Source organism: Protopterus annectens, chromosome 6.part0, assembly GCF_019279795.1.
Source record: "Protopterus annectens isolate FY-2018-M chromosome 6.part0, PAN1.0, whole genome shotgun sequence".
NCBI lineage: Eukaryota > Metazoa > Chordata > Ceratodontiformes > Protopteridae > Protopterus > Protopterus annectens.
The window spans coordinates 974,549,233-974,570,951 of record NC_056737.1 but is presented as its reverse complement, the minus strand read 5'-3'; the positions used below and the strand labels follow the sequence as shown (position 1 = coordinate 974,570,951).

Sequence of the window (21,719 nt, the reverse complement as noted above, 5' to 3'; positions counted from 1 at the left end):
TGCTTGAAAGTACTATCAAGCTTCCACCTGAACCCATTTAAGATTTCCTTTAAAGCAGAAGACCTAATAACTATGTAAATCTAGCCACACTAAGTTAACTTTAGCTAACCACAGTACACTGATTTCTTCCCTTCACAATAATGTTTTTATGCTTAATAATAAATACTTGCCAAGTTTCATCTTGTGCACAAGGAACCTGATGAGTTTTTTCACTGCTTTTTAAACCTTACCTCCACGGAACCACAAAAAATACATATACATGCACCTAAAAGGGCAGTAACTGGGTGAATGAGTTTATGATCTGTCACACAGTGAGCAAATGGTTTTCTGCTTTACTGATAATCCACGGCACAGAGTAGAGATCTGACATAATACCATTGTATTTGCCTGCCTGCAATAGACTACCTGATCTTATGCATGAAGCTTGCTGGGCAAAAATACTTCCGGTGAGCTTCTGATTTCTCTTTTTGCTCTCTGGCCAGCACCCTGGAACTCGATGTACCACTAGAATCCAGAGTGCTGTCCTTCAAGATGATAGTCTCTTTATGTGGGGTCATGCTGCTGTTAGTCACTTGAGTTCGGATTTAGATAAATATGTCATGATTTATAGTCAGATAATCAGCAGTGATAGGACTGAATGTCATTCCAACAAACTAAAGAGGCAGAAATAACACTCAAGTTGAAAAAAAGAATGAAAAAAAATTACTGGGCAAAACTCCCTATACTCCATACACTGTTAAACCCCTCAACGTCATGGTTGATACATACGGAGAATAAAACTAGTCCTCTGATGGGGCACCTTTGGAGACAGCTGTTACTTAGAAAATGATTCAGTAAGATGAAAATCTGCAAGGAGCAAACAAGTAAAGAAAAAGTAATAATAGTGCATATCTTGGAATGTTTGTATAAACAGTTTTCTTTATTTTTCATTTATTTCCTTATTAAGTACATCAACTAAGTTCTCAGTGAAAAGTTCACTTAATAAATAAAGGTGGTGGGAAAGGACAATCTTCTTTAATGCAAAAGGACTTCAGTGTTAAACTACTGCAAAATATGCTAAACAGCAATAGTCAAAGAAAGATAACCGGATAAGAGCTTAACAAAATCACCAAACACAATTGGAAAGCAAAACAAAAAGGCATATTAAATAAACAAGTCTTTCTGATATCTAAGTTACTTTTTTTAGAAAATAAAGCAACAGTCTGCACTGTTTATTTTATTAATGATTAAAAAGTTATATCATTACATGAAACATATACACCACTCAAAATTGTATTTGTACTGGGTACATTTGCCAGATTTAAGTTTCTACATTCATACTGCTTAAGCTTTAGTTAATGTATTCAAAGATACATTATTAAAGTAAACATTCCAGTTTTAATTATAGATTGAATTGTACATTATCTGTGTGCTCTTAGAGGCCAAATTAAAGGTTTTGTACTTGTGTACCAATAAAAGTCAAACCATGTGTTAGAAATGCCTTAAAGCTTAAGCTGTCCCAATATCAGAGAAACATAGTTTTAAGAAAACCTTTTATTAACACTTCTAGTTGTTGTTCGACTATACAACTAGGCAACCTAACATCATGAACTATGTCATAGGAAAGACATAGGCATGCTAATGTCATGAACTATGTCATAGGAAAGCTGTAGGCATGCTACTATCACGAAGTATGACATAGGAAATATGTAGGCATGCTAACATCATGAACTATGTCATAGGAAAGATGTAGGCATGCTACCATCATGGACTATGTCATAGAAGAGATGTAGGCATGCTACCATTATGAACTATGTCACAGGAAAAGATGTAGGTATGCCACCATCATGCATTATGTCGTAAGAAAGATGTACGCATACTACCATCATGAACTATGTCATAGGAAAGATGTAGGCATGCTACCATCATGGACTATGTCATAGGAATGATGTAGGCATGCTATCATCATGAACTATGTCATAGGAAAGATGTAGGCATGCTACCATCATGAACTATGTCATAGGAAAGATGTAGCCATACTAACATCATGAACTATGTCATAGGAAAGATGTAGGCATGCTACCATCATGAACTATGTCATAGGAAAGATGTAGACATGCTAACATCATGAACAATGTCACAGGAAAGCTGTAGGCATGCTAACATCATGAACTATGTCAAAGGAAAGATCTAGGCATGCAAATATCATGAACTATGTCATAGGAAATATGTAGGCATGCTACCGTCATGAACTATGTCATAGGAAAGATGTAGGCATGATACAAACATGAACTATGTCATAGGAAAGATGTAGACATGCTAACATCATGGACTATGTCATAGGAAAGATGTAGGCATGCTAACATCATGAACTATGTTAAAGGAAAGATCTAGGCATGCTAATATCATGAACTATATCATAGGAAAGATGTAGGCATGCTAACATCATGAATTATGTCACAAGAAAGATGCAGGCATGCTAACATCATGAACTATGTTATAGGAATGATGTAGGAATGCTAAAATCATGAACTACGTCATAGGAAAGATGTAGGCATGCTAACATCATGAACTACATCATAGGAAAGATGCAGGCATGCTTTCATGAACTACGTAATAGGAAAGATGTAGGCATGCTAACATCATGAACTACTCATAAGAGGAAAGACGTAGGCATGTTAACATCATGAACTATGTCATAGGAAAGACATAAAGAAGCTAACATCATGAACTATGTCATAGGAAAGATGCAGGCAAGCTAAGATGAACTATGTCATAGGAAAGATGTAGGCATCCTAGCATCATGAACTATGTTATAGGAAAGATGTAAGCATTCTTACATGAACTACGTCATAGAAAAAATGTACACATTCTAACATCATGAACAATGTCATAGGAAAGCTGTAGGCATGCTAACATCATGAACTATGTCATAAGAAAGATGTAGGCATGCTAACATCATGAACTATATCATAGGAAAGAAGCAGGCATGCTAAATCATGAACTATGTCATAGGAAAGATGTAGACATGCTAACATCATGAACAATGTCATAGGAAAGATGTAGACATGCTAACATCATGAAATATATCATAGGAAAGATGTAGGCATGCTAACATCAATAACTATGTCATGGGAAAGATGTAGGAATCCTAACATCATGAACTATGGCATAGGGAAGATGTAGGCATGCTAACATAATGAACTATGTCATAGGAAATATGAAGGCATGCAAACATCATGAACTATGTCATAAGAAAGATGTAGGTATGATGATATAATGAACTATGTCATAGGAATGATGTAGGCATGCTAACATCATGAACCATGTCATAGGAAAAATGTAGGCATGCCAACATCACAAACTATGTCATAGGAAAGATGTAGGCACGCTAACATCATGAACTATGTCACAGGAAAGATGTAGGCATGCTACCATAATGAACTATGTCATAGAAGAGATGTAGGCATGCTACCATTATGAACTATGTCATAGGGAAAGATGTAGGTATGCCACCATCATGCATTATGTCATAAGAAAGATGTAAGCATGCTACCATCATGAACTATGTCATAGGAAAGATGTAGGCATGCTACCATCATGAACTATGTCATAGGAAAGATGTAGGCATGCTAACATCATGAACTATGTCATAGGAACGATGTAGGCATGCTAACATCATGAACTATGTCATAGGAAAGATGTAGATATGCTAACCTTATGAACAATGTCATAAGAAAGATGTAGGCATGCTAACATCATGAACTATGTCAAAGGAAAGATCTAGGCATGCAAATATCATGAACTATATCATAGGAAAGATGTAGGCATGCGACCATCATGAACTATGTCATAGGAAAGATGTAGGCATGCTAACATTATGAACTATGTCATAGGAAAGATGTAGGCATGCTACCATCATCGACTATGTCATAGGAAAGATGTAGGCATGCTAACATCATGAACTATGTCATAGGAAAGATGTAGGCATGCTACCATCATGAACTATGTCATAGGAAAGATGTAGACATGCTAACATCATGAGCAATGTCATAGGAAAGATGTAGGCATGCTAACATCATGAATTATGTCAAAGGAAAGATCTATGCATGCTAATATCATGAACTATATCATAGGAAAGATGTAGGCATGCTAACATCATGAATTATGTCACAAGAAAGATGCAGGCATGCTAACATCATGAACTATGTCATAGGAATGATGTAGGCATGCTAACATCATGAACTACGTCATAGGAAAGATGTAGGCATGCTAACATCATGAACTATGTCACAGGAAAGACATAAGGAAGCTAACATCATGAACTATGTCATAGGAAAGATGTAGGCATCCTAGCATAATGAACTATGTTATAGGAAAGATGTAGGCATGCTAACATCATGAACTATGTCATAAGAAAGATTTAGGCATGCTAACATCATGAACTATATCATAGGAAATATGTAGGTATGCTAACATCATGAATTATGTCATAGGAATGATGTGGGCATGCTAACATCATGAACTATGTCACAGGGAAAGATATAGCATGCTAACCTCATGAACTATGTCATAAGAAAGATGTAGGCATGCTAACATCATGAACTATGTCATAAGAGAGATGTAGGCAGGCTAAAATGAACTATGTCATAGGAAAGATGTAGGCGTGCTGCCATCATGAACTATGCCATAAGAAAGGTTTAGGCATGCTAATATCATGAACTATGTCATAGAAAAGATTTAGGCATGTTAACGTCATGTACTATGTCATAGGAAAGATGTAGACATGCTAACATCATGAACTATGCCAAAGGAAAGATGTAGGCATTCTAATATCATGAACTATATCATAGGGAAGATGTAGGCATGCTAACATCATGAATTATGTCATAAGAAAACTGTAGGCATGCTAACATCATAACCTATGTCATAGGAAAGATGCAGGCATGCTAACATCATGAACTATGTCACAGGAAAGATGCAGGCATGCTAACAACATGAACTATGTCACAGGAAAGATGCAGGCATGCTAACAACATGAACTATGTCATAGGAAAGATGCATGCATGCTAACATCTTGAACTATGTCATAGGAATGATGTAGGCATGCTAACATCATGAACTATGTCATATGAAAGATGCAGGCAAGCTAAAATGAACTATGTCAGAGGAAAGATGTAGGCATCCTAGCATCATGAACTATGCTGTAGGAAAGATGTAGGCATGCTAACATGAACTACGTCATAGAAAAGATGTACGCATGCTAACATCATGAACTATGTCATAAGAAAGATGTAGGCATGCTAACATCATGAACTATATCATAGGAAAGAAGGAGGCAGGCTAACATCATGAACTATATCATAGAAAAGATGTAGGCATGCTAACATCATGAATTATGTCATAGGAATGATGTAGGCATGCTAACATCATTAACTATGTCATAGGAAAGATGTAGGCATGCTAACATCATAAACTATGTCATAGGAGAGATGTAGACAGGCTAACACGAACTATGTCATAGGAAAGATGTAGGCATGCTAACATTATGAACTACTCATAAGAGGAAAGACGTAGGCATGCTAACATCATGAACTATGTCACAGGAAAGACATAAGGAAGCTAACATCATGAATTATGTCATAGGAATGATGTAGGCATGCTAACATCATTAACTATGTCATAGGAAAGATGTAGGCATGCTACCATCATAAACTATGTCATAGGAAATATGTCGACATGCTAACATCACGAACAATGTCATAGGAAAGATGTAGGCATGGTAACATCATGAACTATGTCAAAGGAAAGATCTAAGCATGCAAATATCATGAACTATATCATAGGAAAGATGTAGGCATGCTACCATCATGAACTATGTCATAGGAAAGATGTAGGCATGCTATCATCATGAACTATGTCATAGGAAAGATGTAGGCATGCTACCATCATGGACTATGTCATAGGAAAGATGTAGGCATGCTAACATCATGAACTATGTCATAGGAAAGATGTAGGCATGCTAACATCATGAACAATGTCATAGGAAAGATGTAGGCATGCTAACATCATGAACTATATCAAATGAAAGATCTAGGCATGCTAATATCATGAACTATATCATAGGAAAGATGTAGGCATGCTAACATCATGAATTATGTCACAAGAAAGATGCACGCATGCTAACATAATGAACTATGTCATAGGAATGATGTAGGCATGCTAACATCATGAACTATGTCATAGGAAAGATGCAGGCATGCTATCATGAACTATGTCATAGGAAAGATGTAGGCATGCTAACATCATGAACTACTCATAAGAGGAAAGACGTAGGCATGCTAACATCATGAACTATGTCACAGGAAAGACATAAGGAAGCTAACATCATGAACTATGTCATAGGAAAGATGCAGGCAAGCTAAGATGAACTATGTCATAGGAAAGATGTAAGCATCCTAGCATCATGAACTATGTTATAGGAAAGATGTAAGCATGCTTACATGAACTATGTCATAGAAAACATGTACACATTCTAACATCATGAACAATGTCATAGGAAAGCTATAGGCATGCCAACATCATGAACTATGTCATACGAAAGATGTAGGCATGTTAACATCATGAACTATATCATAGGAAAAATGCAGGCATGCTAAATCATGAACTATGTCATAAACAAGATGTAGGCATGCTAACATCATGAACTATTTCATAGGAAATATGTAGGCATGCTAACATCATAAACTATGTCATAGGAACGATGTGGGCATGCTAACATCATGAACTATGTCACAGGGAAAGATGTAGCATGCTAACCTCATGAACTATGTCATAAGAAAGATGTAGGCATGCTACCATCATGAACTATGTCATAGGAGAGATGTAGGCAGGTTAACATGAACTATGTCATAGGAAAGATGTAGGCATGCTGCCATCATGAACTATGTCATAAGAAAGGTTTAGGCATGCTAATATCATGAACTATGTCATAGAAAAGATTTAGGCACGCTAACGTCATGTACTATGTCATAGGAAAGATGTAGGCATGCTAACATCATGAACTATGCCAAAGGAAATATGTAGGCATGCTAATATCATGAACTATATTATAGGAAAGATGTAGGCATGCTAACATCATGAATTATGTCATAAGGAAAATGTAGGCATGCTTACATCATGAACTATGTCATAGGAAAGATGCAGGCATGCTAACATCATGAACTATGTCACAGGAAAGATGCAGGCATGCTAACAACATGAACTATGTCACAGGAAAGATACAGGCATGCTAACAACATGAACTATGTCATAGGAAAGATGCATGTATGCTAACATCATGAACTATGTCATAGGAATGATGTAGGCATGCTAACATCATGAACTATGTCATAGGAAAGATGTAGGCATGCTAACATCATGAACTATGTCATAGGGAAGATGCATGCAAGCTAAAATGAACTATGTTATAGGAAAGATGTAGGCATCCTAGCATCATGAACTATGTTGTAGGAAAGATGTAGGCATGCTAACATGAACTACATCATAGAAAAGATGTACGCATGCTAACATCATGAACTATGTTATAGGAAAGATGTAGGCATGCTAACATCATGAACTATGTCATAAGAAAGATGTAGGCATGCTAACATCATGAACTATATCATAGGAAAGAAGTAGGCATGTTAACATCATGAACTATATCATAGAAAAGATGTAGGCATGCTAACATCATGAACTATGTCATAGGAAAGATGTAGGCATGCTAACATCATGAACTATGTCACAGGAACGATGTAGGCATGCTAACATCATTAACTATGTCATAGGAAAGATGTAGGCATGCTAACATCATGAACTATGTCATAGAAGAGATGTAGACAGGCTAACACGAACTATGTCATAGGAAAGATGTAGGCATGCTAACATCATGAGCTATGTCATAGGAAAGATGTAGGTATGTTAACCTCATGAACTATGTCATAGAAAAAATTTACGCATGATAAAATAATGAACTATGTCATAGGAAAGATGTAGGCATGCTAACATCATGAACTATGTCACAGGAACGATGTAGGCATGCTAACATCATGAACTATGTCATAGAAGAGATGTAGACAGGCTAACATGAACTATGTCACAGGAAGGATGTAGTCATACTAACATCATGAACTATTTCATAGGAAAGATGTAGGCATGCTAACATCATGAACTATTTCAAAGGAAAGATGTAGGCATGCTCATATCTCTCAAGTGTACCTCATTATGAGGAATGTCCTCATCTGAGGTCCTAAAATGTTCATGTTTCTCAAAGTTCCACATTGAAAGCATCTGACATATTCAGTGCTAGGAATTTTTTAACTAATGTCTATGATAAAGAGAACAGAATCATATTAATTCATCAAGATAAGTTTTATATGCAAAAATAGCAGTTGTTAACCATCCTATGATCTTCCTAGGTGACGCTGTAAGTAAGCTGTTTGTAAGTGTTCCACATTTTGCCCATTTTGTTCCACATTATAAGATGAACTGTTCCTCACTTTGGAGATGGAAGGTTGAGAGCTATGGGCATGCTAACATCATGAACTATATCATAGGAAAGATGTAGGCATATTAACATTATGAACTATGTCATAGGAAAGATGTTAAGTGATACAGATGAATAAATTTTTAAACCTTATCTACATAGCTATCAGTGTTATGGAAAGCAAGCAAAGTGTAAAGTAATAGTAAACCTGGACAGTCTAATGGGCAGGGGAGGCATTTCAATCCGTGCACCTTAAAAAACAAATACTGCTCATTACTGCATATACCACAGTGCTAAAACAATGATAAGGGGTTGAATGAGGAGTTCATGGCCACTGCTCTCTTCTCATGAGGAAGGATATGGTCTTCTTCTCTCCTTCATTATCACCACTGTCAGTTTTTATAAGGTGGTCGACAGCAGACAGGTAATAATTACTGAGCAGGTGAGCAGAAAGTGAATGAATGGAAGTACAGATTTCCTGTGTACACTGATATCACTGCAGGTAATAAGTCAGAGACAGGGAGTTGAACAGCATAAAATAATAAAATAACCTCTGCTCGGTGTGACAGCCCAACAACAGCCCATTATCCAACCTGCTTCTCCTATATGGAAATAAGAGGGCAAGTAGACACCTACTTGGGGTCTGGAAATATCAGGTTATACAGCAAGGGAAAACTAGAGACAGATGAATAAAGTATAAAAAAATAAATATAGTCAATACCATATTTTATAAAAACAATTTGATATGTAAGGTACATAATATTATGAAAGAGAAAAAAGAAGTTAAATATTAAATGAGTACTATCCTCTACAAATGCAAGTTAGGTTATCAAGATAAATAACAGCCCTACTCTAAAAACAGATTCAGGCTAAGTATCATTACATTTGAGACACTTTAATATTATCTTTAATGTTGTGCTTACCCGATAAACAAGTTGCCATTCTTTCCATTTTGATCCATTCTGGCATTAAATCCTTCTGTTCTATAATTTAATAGAGTTTAAATTAGTCCAGTCTTTGAGCAATACCTTACACGACATTACTCAGGTGGAAAATAATATTTTCAACATCTGTAAAAAGGTACATTTTTGCCATAGTGAAAGATTATACATAGTTAGAAAGCAATTTGACTAGATGGATCAGATTTTACTTGAGCATTAATAAGTAACTGTACTGCCAATGATAAATGAAGCCCCAGCAGTCAAACTTCAGTATCCTATTTTATGGGAAAAGACTGATTTACAGTCAAGATACAGTGATTACACTGAATAGTGTAATATGTTTTTCTCCTGTCTCTGTGGTGCGGCACTAAGCATTAATTAGAATCATTAAATCCACACGGATACTTTCATGGAGGCATATGTAGGATGTAGGTAGCCCCCTCAAGGAAAATACATTTTTTTAACATTAGAAGATGTCATTCGCTGAGATAACTAGTATCTTCTGGTGTATTATCAGCAGCAGGTAAGATTTTTAAGGACTTTATGATTAGCCATACTACATATGTGTGTGTGTGTGTGTGTGTGTGTGTGTGTGTGTGTGTGTGTGTGTGTGTGTGTGTGCGTGTGTGTGCGTGTGTGTGCGTGTGTGTTTAGAATCTACCGGAAATGGGTAGGTGTAGAAATAATGTCAAGTTTCGCTGTGACTAGCAAAACTACTTTTGCGCATTTTCAAAGAATTTGTCTACAAAGGACCTGTTCAAAAATAACAGTTACCTGAATCCATAACATATAAGAACATAACATGACATATGCAACAAAATATGGCATAGCATAATACAACATAACATGACAACATCATAATCAAGGAACAACATGTGGCAACTTGACATAAATTGAACAGATAAAATAAACTTTCACTTTCTTTAGTGTGTCTCAGTGATGCAGGTAGCCCATGAAAGCTTCCTTACTCCTGCAAACCGAGCCTTTCAGATGAACCAAGCTGATTTAGTAATCTTTACTGTCATTGCTTCTAGTACTGAGTTTGGTAATTGGACCCACTTGTCTGCTACCTTCTCTATACAAAAGTACTTCCTCATATCTAAAATGTGTTCTGCTGGTGTGCTGGTCATGCTCCCTGTGACGGCCGTGCCCTGGCCCAGCAATCAAGGAGCCTCATCCTTACCACTAACACCAGGCACCAGGGAGGGCGTCTCATATAAGAGGAAAGGATAACAAATACACACAGTAAAGTACAATTTCCCTTAAGTGCACACAGAGATCACAGTCAGTCTGGGGCTGGTTGCTCCCTTGCTCCCCAGGTCCCCAATAAGACTCCCCATTGGCACAGCTATAGGGTCCAGATCTCAGCCTAGCTGGCAAGCTAACCTCCAGTACCCTCTCTGTCCCACTAGTGCTTCTAGTCCCTGCCCAGATAGCTGACACACCACACACACTTTGAGATAAGTATTTATACAACTTCACAGACACTCCTGGGAAAGGCTGACACAGATTCTCCAGCTGTGCCCCTTTACCCAGACTATATGGTAGTAATTACTGCCAATACTTATCAGCTACCCAAAGGCCCTTAAAAGGGTGTCCAATTATTACTGTGCAATATTATTATCCAATTGGTAAGTGTGACTAACCAGTATAAGGCTTACTAGAGTGGCTTTGTACAATTAAACTCTATAAATATGCAATGTACTCTAGAGCTTAACCTAACTCTACACAAACCAGCCACACGTAAAAGGTTTTTAAAATATTTAATAATAAATAATTAAAAACACAAGACAATACTACTACACCACAGTGCTATCCAAGAGTTCAGAGATCACACAGAAACTTAAAACAATACAGTAGGAAAGTTCTGATATAACAGAAAAACACTTAAGTCTAATCTTTACAGTGCTAGCTATTTCTACAAGAAAACATACTTCTACGATAGTACTTACATAAAGAGAGTATAAGGCAGTGCTGAGAGTTGGATATCAAGATCAAAATGCTTACAGTCCCTCTCTCAACAATAGTTTAATATCACTAACATTTCTGCTGGGTCCTCCCAGATTACATCATTTTGACACTTAGGTTTTCCCAGTACACACATTACATCATTTTGACACTTAGTCTGGAGTTCCCAGGTCAACAGGCTACATTATTTAATAATCTAACACCTGCTCAGGAAACTACAACCATAAAAGACATGTCACATGTACACTCTAGTAATTATTCCCTAAGTTAAAACAATAGAAAGAATGTGTTCAGCTAGCCTCTTCAGCACCGGTATCTAGATCAAAGGGTATACAAGACAATTTTAACTTCAAAAGAACAGATGTGAAATGCTTGGCTTACTTTTCCTTACAACAGATGGCAATGTTGCTACAATCTTGAAGTTTATATTTTACTTTCTTTCATTTAAGAAACAAGCCTGTATTTTACATTTATTTTTACAAATGACAGAATTATGTATCAAATTCTATTTGACTAGGCTGGCAGCCTTTAGCCCATCTTCAACAGTCTTCACACTCCCTGTCCTTCCTTTGTAATGAAATTCCTTCATATTCCTCCCTTATTCTTCATATACCCATAACATATCCCCCTATCATTTCTCTTTCCGAGAAAGAAAACAGTTGAGTGTAAAAGCCCCTCCTTGTACATCATATCTTAAGTCTTTCTCACCATCTGATCACCATTTTGCATACCCTTTCCAGCACAGCAACTTCTCTTTCTCTTTAATGCCTCCAAAGCTGCATATGGATCTCCAACTTTAGCCTTAACACTGGACAATATTACATTCTTATTCCTGGATTTCACTCATCTAGTTAAGCTCAACTGCATTTGATTTGTCTTCTCTTCTTTCTTTCACTATGTTTAGTAGTATAGACTTTCTGTAATGATAACTCATGTTTCCTTCTGCTGTACTGTTTTATAGCCTACTTCTTCCAACAGCACATTCTTTTCCTAGACTGTCATCCCCCCGGTGTTATACCATACGCTTAGAATGGATATAGTGAATCAACTGCTACTTAGATCATTCCTCCCAATCTCCTAAGGTCCTTCTTCATGCTTCCTTAATCATATTAAATTGCAAATGTCCAGTTTTCCATACCCCATGTGTATGTTTGAAATTTATTTACTGAACAGGCTGGACTAAAGGCCAGTATCATAAGCACATGCCCAAAGGTCACCTGCAGTGTACCTTTGTTACCAAACTAATTTAGCAGAATTTAATTAGTAATTCTGCATCAGCTAGCTCCTTCAGGTGGTAGAGTGACAGCTACAAGAAATCCCCCTTTGAATTTTATTCCTGTACCTCCAAACAGATAGCTGTGAAGTTAGCTGTGTACAAAGCTAGGTAATTACAGAATGCCAAGTTGGCCATTCCGGAGCCAGACTGTACCACATGGCATGCTCCTGAAGTCAGTGCATAATAAAACAGTGGCTTCATTGTCTCTGAATCTATGCTGCTGCTCTGCTATATGAAAAATAAAAATTACAGGGTGGTGGGAGGCCGCTGCATGAGTACAGGTACAATTAATTTTTGATAATTTTGTATCTCCCATTCTGTAGTTGCTCTGCAAATGCTCATTCCAGCTCTGCTAAACAGGTCTATGTCAGTTTGTTGCAATGCAATTGTCGACCCTCATTCAGTGAAAATCATTTCAGTGATTTGCTGAATTAACAGAGGGCAAGTAAATACTTGCCCTACAGCACAACCTTGCCCATTTCTCCACTGTAGTGTGATCTCAGAGTTGGTATATATAGTTGGGTGGGTGTGGGGGCAAAGCCCCCTCCCCACTTGGGTGGGTTCGATTTGCATAGCTTGCAGTCCATTGTGCTGTAGGGCAAGTATTTACTTGCTCTCTGTAAATTCTGTGAATTGCTGAAATGATTTTCACTGAATTAGGGTCAGTGATCCGGTGTTCACTGCAATTGCATTGCAATGAACTAATATAGACCCTGCTAAACAGGGTACAGTGTAGACAATTTCTGAGTAATACTGGTTGCCTCTGCACTTACTATAGATCAGTTGTGTCCAACCCGCAGCCCACGGGCCGCATGCGGCCCTCAGAGCTCTTCCATGCGGCCCGCGGCCCGTTAAGTACCCGTTAAGAACGGTTAAGTAGTAATTAAACTTTTTTTCCGTGTGTTTTCACGTCCACGTCCTTTAGCTTTTGTGCGCATGCGCCACAGTACTTGTTTCCCTTTTTTTCATGCCAGCGTCTTTCAGCTGGTCTGCGCATGCGCCAAAGCACCGTCCGGTCGTTTTTTGCGTCGCTAGATACATTAGTGATAAACAGCTTGAAGGAAGAGGATTGTGATCGCGGCGAAGGGGGATTATTATATTTATTAATTTAATTAATACATACACTGACTACACATCTCCTGCAGTAACAGGTAAGTCGTTAGAGTAGACCTTATTTTGTTAATAGCAGATTAATGGAAAAGCTCCTAAAATAGGTTCAGTTTAATTCTAGTTCAGTAAAAACCAGGTCAAATGAAAGAAACTCAAGAGCTGAAGCTAGTTTTAGGAAATTAATGTCATTAATTAAAAAGAGATGCACTATTAATATCATTATGTATTGTATGTGTATGTAAAACAGATGTTAGATTTGCTCTAATTCTAATAGGAATTTAAATTTGTGCATGTCTGAAAAGTTACATGCCTTTTAGTTCACTGGGCTGATCATCAAATTCTATTGTCACTAAAGTTTGCTAAACTAATGAATTTATGTAGTCTTATTTGTGTGTGTGAGTGTGAGTGTGTGTGTGTGTGTGTGTGGTTTGATGGGAAAGGGTACCTGTTGAAGAGTCATTATTCTTACAGCAAATGATAGTTCCTCCTCTATCCTGTAAAAGTGACTTTGAAAAACTTATTTACCATATCATACCCATTTAAGCAATATTGTACCACATTGCTTGTAGTCAGGGATTTTTTTAGCTGCAGCAATATATATATATATATTTGAAAGAATTAAAGCAATCTGTAAGCTGACATGTTTAAGTCTTGTATAAACACAGTACTGTACATCCACTGAAAGTGCAGTTTTCAGCTAATACAGTACAGCTGTTATAATCTTTAAATATTTTAAAACTCCAGTATCCACTGATGCAAAATGGCTGGTGCATTACAAAGTTTGCAAAACTGGATTACTGGTAGACAGATAAGGCAGTGCATGGATCCTGCACTGCAGCGTTCCACTCTGAGTGTAAATGTAGCCCCGTGCACTACCACTGCTGGGCGTTGTGTGTGTGTGCGTGTGCGCACACATACACACACACAAACACAAACACACAAAATGGACTTCACCGCGTGCCAAGATTGATTCCAATTAAGTCTCGTGCCGAGAGTGCAAAATATTGTACAGCTGAAAACATTTAGGACCCACATGGTGCTGCACAGTGGCAACGCAAGGAAAAGCATATCCTATCTAATCAGAACTGAGGAAAGCGAACTGTTATTAAATATAACTGGGGGGATGTAATGACAGAATGCTCATTAGAAGCTTAAAGTCTGGCACTATCCACTTGCACTGCTGTGTGTTACTCCACTAAGCAACATTTGAGACTTGAGTTATGCAAGTTAATGAATGGCAGCTGGCAATAGGTGCTGAATATGTTGTTGTGTCTTTTTAGGGCGGCTTATCCCGGTTAGGGGTCGCCACAGCGGAACTCCGGTCCGCTAATATAACAATTTAAAAATGTTCATTCTTGCTGAATTTGTAGTTCTGATGGCTGTTAACTGTTAGCTATGGCAGCCAATTAGTTTTCAAGTAGTCTACAGGGGGAATCACTCTGCTAGCTGTTTTCAGAGGCACATATGCATGCCATTATGAAAAGGAGGAATATGTTGTACTTGTATCATTTTATTACTGCATATTTAACAACACTGGAGCTTAGTGATTCTTAGGAGCAACATTTTATTCCTCCTAAAATTCATTTTATGAGACTTCTGTACAATAAATACACATTTAGTATATTTTTGGTGTTTTTTATTAACAAATAAACTTTGATGTAGTTACAGATGTTAGATTTAACTGTTTTTTTTAATAATTAGAATGAGATATTGAATTTTAGGGTAAATATTATGCATTTATTAATTTATTGATTGAATACAGCCAGGGGCCAGCCTCCGCTTAGCTTTTTTTTTGATTAGCCCATACCCTGGCATATGGGCCAATCAAAAACAACTAAATACGGAGCTACTTCTCTGCTTCTGTATGAAAGACCTTTTTTTTTTTTTTTTGCTCTTCAGTATACGTGAGACCTTTTTTTTTTTTTTTTTTGGTCCTCACTTGCCGTCGGCCCCCAGACCATTTCTGTTGACTCAATGCGGCCCTTACAACTGAAAAGGTTGGACACCCCTGCTATAGATGTTGTTTAACTCTGTCCACATCTAATATTTGTCTTTCTTCATTATTAACACAAAAAAGTGTTGATTAAACATGGAACATCTAATCGAATTTGTTAGGCATTTATGAGTGAATCACCAGACAGTTTGCTGTGGTGCTTCAGAACTCCCATGAACAAAGTACTTTAGTTTAGTCCCTCAATCAACCACTGCAACTTCTACATTAAACTGAACGGCAATATTATTCATGATAACAATTCCGAGCATGCCTCTCCACTAATTTATGAAGGAAGTATAGCTAAATCAAACAAACTCTTATGAAAGGGATTCTGCAGGGCCAGAAAATGTTATTTGATTTAATTTTCATTAGAACAATAACAGAAATGCAAGTGACTTTCAAACAAAATAACGTGATGCACACAAAGGCAACTCATGGAGATATGACTCACACACAGGTGTAACAAAACAACTATGTTCTAAGAGGATAATCTACATGCTCTAAAGACATAACTGGGTTGGATATTGTGGGCTTACAATGATCAAAGTTTTTAACTGTCATAGAGAGTGTAGTGAGTGAAGAGAAGCTTCCAGTAAATAAGTACGACAACTACATGGGCTTGCATATGTTTGCATTCATTTTGGATTGCATGGTTACCCCTCCTGCTGGCTGAATGGATTTAATTGTTTCTGCATAGAACAGCTTTGTGTACATGGATAGAAAATATTACTAAAGAGTCTATCTTGTCTTGCCTTCCTTGAGGCTGGACAGCACAGGCATAGCTGGTTCAACTAGCGCGCTGTGCCAGTCCCACTAACTATCACATCCTGTTTTTAAGATTCTTGCTACAATGTACCAAGCAGTTGCTACAGTTTAGCAGCTTACTTGGAAGTGTGCCAAAGATAAATTCCTGCAGAACACCTCTTGTCACCTTCTGATCAACTAACAGTTCCCTCCTGACAATTAGTTTTGTGTTTCCTGTTCTACAACCACCTTTCCTATCAGCACGTGTTGCTGCTCCCTTGTTCCATTCTTCAAAGCCCTTGTTGAAATACAAATAATTCATAAACACAGTACTACTCTCACCCATCTCCTTGCTAACCTAATCAATGAACTGAATCAGATTAGCAAGACAGGGTCTTCCTTGTATGGATTCATACTAGAACTTATTAATCTGGTGATACTACTCCAGAAGCCATTGCTGTCTCGAACTCAGCCTTACGCAGTAACAATCCACCCTGAGGTCTTCTGGAGTACTGCTATATTCATCCTTGTTTATCAGCACTTCCAGCATTTGCCTCCACTTTCCCAGAACCATCCCCTGTCTAAAGGACTGACTGTAAAGCTCTGTCACAGATTCTACCAAATCCATCCATCCATCCATCCATCCATCCATCCATCCATCCATCTTTCCCAAGCAACAGTCACCCTTCCAGCCTGGTACTTTTTCATTTGCTTTTGTGGTGAATACTTATACACACACTTTTGTCACTCCCTAATTAGTTCTCTGGTTTTCATTTTTTTCAGTTTACCTGTGTATGTGAAGAAGGCAATATTTCTTCTTTTTAAGTGTCCCGCTAGCCCTTCCTCCATGTTTCCTTTCACCTGATTAACACACTGTATCACTCTGCTTCTTCCTTCCTTCCCTGTATTGTTTTTCCTTTTCCATTATAACTGATTGATTTTCTCCTTCTTTTTGCCTTGAACTCTACATAACCCTTTTTCCATTCCTTTACAACTTATTTGATTTCCAATAATATCTCCACTCCACCGGGCTTCTGTCACCCATCCTCATTCTTGTTATAAGCCGCGTTTTCTTGCCATAGTCTAGTCCCTTCTACTATCTCTCTTGGCCTCTTCACCAAAATCACTGCACACAGAGACACTGCTGTATGGTAACAGTTAGCCAACAAACATCTGACTTCCATCTTTATTACTTCATCTTCCTACAAAAAAATGAAATCAAGGACTTTCCTTGTCCTAGTCTCAGCAATATTTTCAACTCCTTGTCTGCCGGTTTGTTCTCTTTGCCTACTTGGGATGTAGGGATATTCCAACCTTTTCCTAACAGACTGTGGCCCTCATCATAATACCATCTACTTCTCCCACCACCCCTTATACCTGAATCCTAACAAGTATAAGTTCATTTTCCCTTGCATTTGTATTAATTAATCAAAAGTGGGTATCAATGCAGCATTTTTTCCCTTTCTTTTGAGCAACTTTACTGCCAAAAAGTTTACTGCTTATTCCTCTCCCTTTCCCCTTCTTCCGCTTAGTACTTGCTTAGGTTCCTTCTCTTGTATTACCCCTCCCACCAGTTCTTCTCTTTAGTATACTGCCACCCCTGCCCTTAGCCTTGACTACTCTGTTTCCTAATTACTTTATTTCCTGCAGTCACCATTTCCCAACCCCCTATCACTGGCAGCTTCCCTATGTCTGGTTGACATCTAGTTTGCTGATCACTAATGTCTGGATCTAGTTTTCCATATTTATCCTACCATCTCCTAACACCAACCAAACTCTTTCCACTTCTAACTAATATTTCCCACCTTCAGTCTTGCACAAAATTGATTTTTTACATTTCCCGTCATCTCTATCCCCCTTCTAATATGGACCTTCTGGCTCCCTGAACTCCTCTTTCCTTTTCCTCTGTCCCTTTGCTGTCACCTTTTGCTATCTCCCAAAATCCTCATAGCTGCCTACTCACGTTTGTACCTTTGTGCCTTTATCAAGCCTTCACTTGATCTTAAATTACATTGTGTGAGGGAAGTCATTATCCAGACAGAGCTGAAGGCACCTCAAGCTCTTTCCAACATTCTGGCAACAAAAAATGTTATGGCCTAACATGGTCCCTGGTGATGAGGTCAGCACTTGCACACAGAAATGGCTGCCTATGCTCCATCAGTTTGTCATACGATTCCCAACATATGCCAAAGGGGCTGCAATCATCAGCTTAGGCAGACATGCCCATATCTCCCCTTCACTGGCTCCCCACATCAGGAAGGGCTTCCACTCTCTTACTGAGGGACTGGTATTAGGGCAGTGGCAAAACTGAGGTACGAACCACTGTCCCCCTCAAATGGTACACCAACATCCTTGGATGTGTTGTCAAGTGATCGCACCAATAGAAAAACTTGAGTTTACTAGGCTACAGCTCAGAGTTTTATCTCTCTAGGAGAATAGTGACTCTCCATTTGGACATCTTTTCCTGCTTTCAAAGATAACCATTCACATTCCCTTTCTATCTCATTTTAAAGGCAAAATTGTCTAATATATTATTAAGCCCTTGCTTCAGTAACACAGTTCTATATGGCTTGAGATTAATACTGTCTTTACGGAAAAACTTATTCTCACATGCTCATCCACAGCCCCAAACTCCCATAATTCCTAGTCCCTTCCATTTCTTTTTCATGAGCCTACAGTTGAACTTCATATTTTTCTTTTTCAAGCTGTTTGTCTATGGTACTCAGAGAATGCTAACCTGCTCCCCAAACCCCAACAAAGTTCTGCCATATCCTTGATTCTGTCCACTGGATCATCTACAGGCCTTTTAAAAGGTTGTTACTTCCCACAAGGGCAATTATTTTGACCAGTCTGATCTCTCCAGGATCTGCTCATGTTAGGATTATGCCTGGAACTATTTACTCCTTCATTAAACTCCTCTCCTCCAGCACCTGATGTAGTCTGTCAATGAATCCCCTAACAGCAGTATCCTTTCAACAGTTGCTGGGATTTGCTATTTTTCCCCTGTTCACCAGGTCTATGTCTACTTACGCAATGGTACCTTAAGCTACACCCTATTTGGTTTTCCTCCTGTGACCCCCCCCCCCCAGGACATACTGAGCTAATCCTCTGCTTCCTGGCAACCTGCTTCCTCTGACTATTCCTTCTACTTTGTTTATGGCTAAGACTCTTCTCTTTCCATTTCTGCCTACTTCATTCCTGCAGTCCTTCTGGTGCTGTCCTCAACTGGCCTCGTCTAATTCTGCATTTCTTCTATCATCTGCCTTCTCTGTTTGTACCTGCCTCCTTATCACGGCTTATTGTTGTCAAACAGCTATGTCACTCCTGCCTTCCACCTCACATCCTGATTCTTGTCTGTCCGTCACCTCTTACTTGTCTCTTCTGTCCTATCTACTTTGCCTTTATTGCTCAAACTATATCCATCCATGTTCTACAGCCCTTGCCTTTCCTCATTCTTTCCAATCCCCACCTGTCTTCTCTCGTAACCCCCCCATCATTCACTTCCATCCAGTATTTCTGCACCCCTTCTGCATATTTGGCTATCAACCATACTTCCTAGCCCTAAATCAATCCCTGTCTTATCTTCAGGTTCTTTCAGATTCCATATCCACACCAAATAAACTGCATACCTCACCAACAACTCCTCTGCTTCTCTCCAACATCCTGCCTAGCTCTCCTGTCTTACCCACTTACTATTCATTAAATTAAAATATAGTGGTGCAGTCTCAACTTATCAAAATGGAACTTGTCAAGACTGCCCCTCCAAAACTGGTGCAAATCACAGTTCTTTGGATGAGGGTTCTATCCCATATAGCATTTTGGTGTGCAGGGCTTCACCCCCTCTACATACACCTTTACATATAAAAACTGCCTCCAAGGTTGCAATTAATTTGAGGAAAAGGAGTGAGTCTTGAAGGGTTTGTTTGACAAGTTCAGCCTGTAATGTACTGAATGGCTTCCATTATTTTGTACTATGCCTACATACCTAGCTTGTTGTTTACTTTATCTTTCTTTAACTGCCACTTCTGCCCTGTTTAGGCCTTATCCTTGATGTCATTCTGTAAATATAAATAATATCAAAAATATAAGCAGAAGAACAGGCATCCTAAGTTGATGAAGTAAGTGTGACTTTGATGTAATAACATTGGAAGTTGTAAGATTTTTGATACAAGAAGAGAGATTACAAACAAAGAAACTTTCTGGAGGAGATACAATATGAAATCTAAAAAGGAACTATGTTGAGGTACAGTTGTGATTTGTATAAAGTCAGTAAAAATATTGAACATAACATTGGCAATGATGGGAAAATGAACTATTATGGATCTCAGATGGTATAATGTACATAGAATTATAGCATTGTATGTGACAAGCAAAGACGGGGAACATTTATTTCATAAAATGTTGGATTATGCAGTAATGAACAAGAATATAATATTAATGGGAGATTTTAATTGTGATTTGAGGGGAAACAAGAAGAAGAGAGGAAATTGTGTTAAGAAATGTTTTAAGTTATAAAATGTGATAATTTAAAGATTTGGAATACTAATTTGTGGAAATGTACTCAAGGTACATATAAGTTAGAAACAGAGTATTCTATTATATCACACAGTTTAAATATAGCTAAGGGAGAGACACTTGTAACAGGCTTTTTCAGATCACTCAGCCATATGTATAGCAATACAATAAAATAAGGAGTATATCAGATTGGGAAAAGGAATACAAGAATAACAGAGAAATTATAGGAAGAAAATGGAAAAAATAAATATGTGTTTATGGAGAGATCACATTTCCATCAGAGTTTATTATAAAAACTGGTCTGAGTGGTGGCTAGCTTTGACAGAAAAATACAAAATGTGTGTGTTTTTTTTAGAATGGCAGATGTAATAAATAAATAAATTATAAAACAAATGTCTATGGTTGATTTAAAGAATTTGGAAAGAAATGCTGAGAACATCATTTGATAGAATGGAACATTTATCAAAAGAATCAAGAGAAAATAAAAGAATTATTATTTAAGCAAATACATCCTTTGAGGTACAAATGATAGAGGTGAGGTAAGAAAATTTCAGGAGCAAATTATGAATATTGTAATAAATTATGTAAAGAAAATGTTTCAAAACAGAAAGTCCAAAAATGAATGTCATGTTAATTGGCAGAAGAAAATAAGGAATTGAAAAGGAA

General features: G+C 37.8%; 1 protein-coding gene across 6 annotated transcripts in view; it reads right to left on the bottom strand.

Annotated features, from left to right (window-relative positions):
• SYNE3 (spectrin repeat containing nuclear envelope family member 3) overlaps positions 1–21,719 on the bottom strand; it is a 1,238,698-nt gene that overhangs the window by 359,602 nt on the left and 857,377 nt on the right. For all 6 annotated transcript variants that reach the window (XM_044074612.1, XM_044074615.1, XM_044074616.1 and 3 more), the window contains one exon: positions 9,430–9,489. In XM_044074612.1, the coding sequence (XP_043930547.1) occupies positions 9,430–9,489 (60 nt within the window). The remainder of the gene's footprint in view (positions 1–9,429; positions 9,490–21,719) is intronic.